The 6,000-nt window shown below is 34.8% G+C and overlaps 1 protein-coding gene across 1 annotated transcript; it reads right to left on the bottom strand.

Annotated features, from left to right (window-relative positions):
• Positions 1–1,126: 1,126 nt before the first annotated feature.
• On the bottom strand, positions 1,127–4,799 carry LOC119642941 (sphingomyelin phosphodiesterase). The gene is made up of 7 exons (XM_038042257.1): positions 4,496–4,799; positions 4,043–4,252; positions 2,721–3,975; positions 2,412–2,665; positions 2,046–2,340; positions 1,798–1,983; positions 1,127–1,404 (listed from the first exon to the last, which is right to left on the bottom strand). The coding sequence occupies exons 2-7, from the start codon at positions 4,116–4,118 to the stop codon at positions 1,320–1,322; spliced, it is 2,151 nt and encodes a 716-aa protein (XP_037898185.1). The 5' UTR covers positions 4,119–4,252; positions 4,496–4,799; the 3' UTR covers positions 1,127–1,319.
• Positions 4,800–6,000: the final 1,201 nt, after the last annotated feature.

The raw sequence follows: 6,000 nt of genomic DNA, 5'->3' as shown, positions 1-6,000 counted from the left end.
ACTTAACGATCAAAACAATCTACATTAAATTTTACTGACAAACCCAAAAGAGAGTGAAAAACGTGTTGGTTAAAAAATTCATAACCCTTTTGTTATTGCAGAGAAAAATATAAAAGACGAAGAAAAAGTGTTAGCATCCACTTTTTGACATATAAGAAGAGGGTGTTGATAGCCGGTGAATTAAATGCTGAAAAAGTTCTTCTCACTTTAGAACGTACCTTGCATGTGCTTTGCTATACAGCCTAATTTTAACATCTGTTACGAAAATCCCACATTTAATAAAATGATTGCATGAAAACTATCTGATTTAATAAAAAACACAATTCTGCCTCATGCAACTGGCGAAGGTTGAGAAAATGTCTCAACAAAGGTGGGTACTGGTAGCTTGCTGATGCGTAAGTAGAACAATTGCGGGAGGCAATAGGGTTATTCCCAAGCGAGTAGAAGCATTACAAATACAAGGCCCTTGTAAATAATTTGTAAATAGATCTCCTAAGTATTGTAAATTAAACTTATGCTATCCTAAAAATCACAATTCGGCGGTATGGGCTTAATTTCAAAGGAAGAAAAATTTATGTACATAAATTTAGGTTTATTTGAGCACTGATTGCTTCTCTACTTCTTTCATTCTTGTAACTGCAAAAGTTAAAGTATAAGTGAGTATATTTAGATGTTTTTCGAAGATTAATTATTTCATTACTTGAAGACAATCTCATAAATACAATTAATTATATGACTATTTTTGTTCTTTTTTGGAATTCATTCGATTGCACGCCTGTATATATACATATATATATATATACTATAAGTATTTACTTACTAACATTAAACCTTAAGATATAAAATGAACATTATCACATAAGTTGTAAAAAATGAAAACGAAGAGAAAGAAAAAATATTAAGAACCTGACGAATTAACAAAATCTACACATCAAAAATTTTGAACTGCATCCGCATTTCACAGGTTGGCTTACTGAGACTAAATGGAATTATTTATACGGTAGATAGTGCATCCACGATATCATCCGAAGCCCAAAAGATATTTAGGCAGGTAAGCGATTGATGTGATTATTGTATAACTAGACAGTGAGAGAGAAAACGGTAGAAGTAATTATAGCCAAATAACTACTTTGGTAAGAAATAAACTTTTTATTTTGTTAACTTTGGTATCGATTGATTTATTATTAGTTCAAAAGTTTGTCACATTTTCCTTTCAATGTTAGAGCCACAACCAATCAAGATTTTCTTTTGTTTGAATTGTTAAGATTTTGTCTCATTTATATTTATTACACGTAAGTAATAATGGCATCTGGTGCCCGCTAAGAGGTTGACGTTTCTGCTTCTTCAGCAGGATTATCAGCTTCTCCGTTACTAAGAGCCTCGGCGAGTACTGAGAGTAAGCCCCTGTTAGAAGTTAGTAGTAAAATAATTGTTGTTAGAAATCACTTAAAAGATTACAACCGACACCAGTTCAGAAGTGTGGTGTAGTGTAAACTGTATTCTATATAACTGAAAAATGTAAAGAACACACAAAGCAAGTATGTCTACGTGTAAAACGACGTTTACAAAAATGAAATATATGTTAACGTAACAATGAACGATAATGATTTAAGACCGAGCTTTTGTAGCAAAAATTTAATAAAAATAATAACACAACGTCACATTATACATGATGTTATACAATGAAAGTGTTTTTATGACAAGAGTTAATATTAACACGATACTCCAAATAATTAAAACGCAACGAATTTCTAACAAAAAATATCGATTTTAGCGGGATTAAATGGTAATACGTACGAGTTGCTAAGACCACGATAAAACCACGATTTCCATGATTTACCCGCATCATCATCCACTTTCCATTCTACACTATAACAGAACTGTCGACGATCGTGCGAACGTCCGCTTTTGGCGTCACATAGTATACGTTTTCGGCACTCGGCATCACACACTGGTCGTAAATGTGAATTTTTCCAATAGTTTCTATAAATAAATCACTTATTGCGGCGGCCAGGTAAAGTTGTCAATTTCTTTTTCGTACTCACTTATAGTAAAGATCGAATAATTCTTGATTGTTGGCCATTTCATTGATTAGATTGTCCCAATCAACCGGTCTCAAAGCTTTCATCTTGTAGGCGGAACGGGCTGCATACAATTTATACCATATAGGATAACCGTACAGATTAGCTTCTTTCAGATTCATAATCCAAGATTCATGATCCACTACTAGACGTGTGGTGTGGTCGTGGTCACCGTCTACATAGTAGATACGATAGCCTGGATTTAAGTCGTAATATGGCGATACCGATGGTCCAATGTAAGCTATATTGTTAGGTCGCGCTATTCAGAAAGAAATCATACATGCCTTTCAAAATATCGCATAAGAAATGTGGGTAAAAAGTAAAGCTTACTCAGATCGCTCGGATCGTAAAACAATTCAAATTCATCAAAATGCGTATGACCGTAAAATTGCGCTGCGACTGTGTTTTCATACCGCGAAATGATTTTGTAAAAGTTTCTGGACCACACTTTCAAGCAGTCTGAATGACCGGGAGGTATGTGTCCGATAACATGAACTTTTTCATTAGAAAACTCTGCGCTTTGCAATTCATAGATAAACCATTGCAACTCAGTTGCTGGATCGGTGGAATTCAACAGTAACCACCTAGAATTTGATATAAGGAATAGTAGTGGTAATGAATGTTTTAGATTGTTCTTACCAATTCTTATTATTACAGTAATTCATGTTCAATGAAATAATACGAAAACCGGGTCTCACAAGCACCGAGTAGAACGCACCGCGTTTCAAGGTGTTCGAAACACTTTGAGGTAGCCAACGACGCCATTGCACATCTAATTCATCATAAAGCCACGAAATAGAATTATCATCTTGAGTGATAAAAGGCGGAGGGAAACTATTCACGGGGGCACTCTCATGATTGCCTAAAGCCGGGAATATCGGAACACCAGGAAATTTCTCAACCATTTGTCGTACGGTTTCCTTCAGAATTTCCAAATTTTCTACTTTACTTTGGTTCCAAACATCGTGGGGTGGCAAATCTCCCGTCCACAAAATGTAATCAATGTCGCTATGTGTATCCGCAATATGTGATAACATATTGTCAACAGTTCTTTTGGGAGTATCGCATTTGCGATAGTCGCCCCATTTACCGGCTCTGCTATTCGGATTTTCTGGTCTTCCGCTACTTAAACGACAGCATAAGGGTTCATTACACTGAGCATTCGAACCCTCAATATAGTGAGGGTCATAATGAGTATCGGAGATATGCAGAACTTTGAAAAATGGAGCACCGTCTTTGGGCGCGGCCGCTTCTGTTACTGCGGGCTTTGGAACTGGCGGAAATACAACATCCCACTCGTGATAGGGATTATAAACATCTCCACAACCGTCTCCGATGACAAAACTGCAAATCTCGTCAGGTCCTAGGGTGGTGCGCTGCAGAACGTAAATTACTTCACTGCCAAAAAGCGTTGAAACACCTTCACATACTCGCGGTGATTGTATATTGAGATTTGCGCAAAAATGAAAAATCATTTTAATAATTTCTTGCTGCGATTTCCCCGTGTGTATGTAGTGTAACAATAAGCCGGCGCCTGCTTTACACGCTGTGCAGGATACTTTAGAAAGAACGCTGTTCTCAATTTCGTAGGAGACCTGTTTCAAGTTAAATAATTTTAAAGCTTTGTTCACCAAGCCGTTGTTGTTGTTCGAGCTCTCTTGCCAAAGCATGCGCGGCCAAGAAGAAGGGTTGTTATATTTTAGCTGACGCAAATGCTCCAAGAATTCTGCTTCATGGTCTTGACCTACCAGAGGATTTGTACGGTTGCCATTCTTTTGAGATAAATCAACATGAGGTTTGATGCTGCGCGGGATTGATACAATATCCCAACGATCTTCCGATTGAGTCCAATTAATATGGTTTTGTTGTCCGAAAAAGTTTACGGTGGGAAGCGCTGGAACGTTAATTTAAGTGAGTACAGAGATCATCTCTTTAATTTTATTTTTGGATTTTTTAATTACCTTCAATTTCTAAAGCCCTCCACAGGACCCCAATGATAATGATCATCGAAAATGCGATGATCCTTCTTGCGGTCATGATGTTCTAATGGAATATAATTTCGTTAAATTAGCCGTTATGAATGCCTTTGTAAAAGACTGCAAATCATTAAACTTCGGTTTGGCTAGTCACTCTTTTTTCTGTCACCGCGTAAGGGCGAAACACTCCCCAAACTGAAATAAACAATAGCTGATAGTTTATTTTACAGCAAGAAATTACCAAAGGAAGAGTAATTTGTTAAGCATAATAACGATTTTCATGACTGTAATAACTTAATATATACCCTTGATCGCTTCCAATTATGCGAGCTTAATAGAAAGCCAAGTCGAATGAATGCATTCGGTTAACAATTTTGCAAAAATGCAAAATACCTGGAAACGTTAATGTCGTAATTAGCCCTAAAAGCCATCACTTACGTTTTTTGTTTGTTTTTTATGTTCTTTATTTTTTATTTAAACCAGCAACAGTTCAACTTGATGATACTCCACTACTGGTCGTTCAATACTCAATATTCTGCAGTACGCGCAATATTCCCACAAACTTAAAGTTTGATGGATATAATCACACTTGGTCTTTATGATTATTCTCGTATTAAATTCACGTTATGTGCGTTACAAAATCCATAGAATATATCTGCCCATATATATTGGAACGAAATTATAAGTATTAAACACTAGTAGTGGAACTAGTTGACTGACTGGGTGATTGTTGGCTTGCTTAGGTTTTATTTAAACCTTCTATACCGAATTCAAAAAACTTCTTGCTTAGTAAGACCACAAAAATCATTTAATTTTGAGCTTTATTTTTTTTTGGGCTGTTATCTCGTCACGAACTTAAATTTTTATAAGTTCAATAGCACGGCAGCATGTAACACGTGATACACGTTTTCGGCACACAAATTCCTAAAAATAGACTTTGTAAACTGCACTTTTTCGCAGAAAAAAAAAATTTAAATAGGCGTGTTTCATGAAGAAGTAAAAAATTTGAACCTAAAGGCTTGCAGTAAAAATACATGAGTGTATAGATCAAAGTTCACTTCAGAAGGAAACATGTGTTGTTATTACTTTTGCTTCTCTTTGTTTCTCACGAACATTTTTTCACGAATTTTTCCTTATCGTTAGAACAAATATAATAAACATACACTTCTTCGATTTAATCAGAAGCAACGACATACCTAAATGTTCCAATATTTTTTCAAAATTGAGTTTAGACTGGTCACTTTTTGTGTATCTAATATCAGTAACAGGAGCAACGCTGTTAACTAGAAGCCATTTGTATGCTTGTTACTTCATACTTATTATTTGTGTGGGCAAAGATTCTGCTAATAGTTTCTCGATATGGCGTCGCATTCTTTCAAACGTTTGCAAAGCAGAAACATATTCAATTCTGCGTTTTTATGTGAATATGCACTTTAGCAGTCATGTAAGCGTGCATGTAGAAAAGAGACCAAATAGCAGGCATTTTGGTAGTAAATATGTTTTCTTTTTGTCGTTTATTTTGAAGAATTATAAATTCCATATTCTCTAAATGCTTTGACGAATCTTAATGAAAATTGTCAACAAACATAAAGAAAAGATAAAAAAAACTTTTTTATTTAATTATTTTATATATATAATTATTTATAATGTCTGCATGTAATTGTTTATTTTATTTATATATTTATTAATTTTATTTGCTTACAAATATTTATTTGACATATTTTATCCAATTTTCCATATCACAAATGAGTTATTCTGTGCGTTTGTATTCCGGAATAATATATTAATAAGTAGTCCTTAATTCTAGCTTATGCAATTTCAACAGTTCTTTATTTTTTCTATTAATATACTCTAAATCATCATGCTGTCGGGCCAAGAATTTCGAATTTATTTACAATAAGACTCTTAATGTCATGCCCAGTAAATGCGTCTACGCCAGCTGA

The sequence above is a fragment of the Glossina fuscipes genome, unplaced genomic scaffold, assembly GCF_014805625.2.
Source record: "Glossina fuscipes isolate IAEA_lab_2018 unplaced genomic scaffold, Yale_Gfus_2 296, whole genome shotgun sequence".
Classification (NCBI taxonomy): Eukaryota; Metazoa; Arthropoda; class Insecta; order Diptera; family Glossinidae; genus Glossina; species Glossina fuscipes.
The sequence above is the reverse complement of the archived record's forward strand: the minus strand, read 5'-3'. Positions and strand labels throughout refer to the sequence as shown.

Coding starts and splice junctions, on each gene's coding strand:
- LOC119642941 (XM_038042257.1), bottom strand. CDS start 4,118: ATGACCGCAAGAAGGATCATCGCATTTTCGATGATCATTATCATTGGG. Junction 3,976..4,042: donor GAGGGCTTTAGAAATTGAAG/GTAATTAAAAAA, acceptor TTAACGTTCCAG/CGCTTCCCACCGTAAACTTT. Junction 2,666..2,720: donor TACTGTAATAATAAGAATTG/GTAAGAACAATC, acceptor ATCAAATTCTAG/GTGGTTACTGTTGAATTCCA.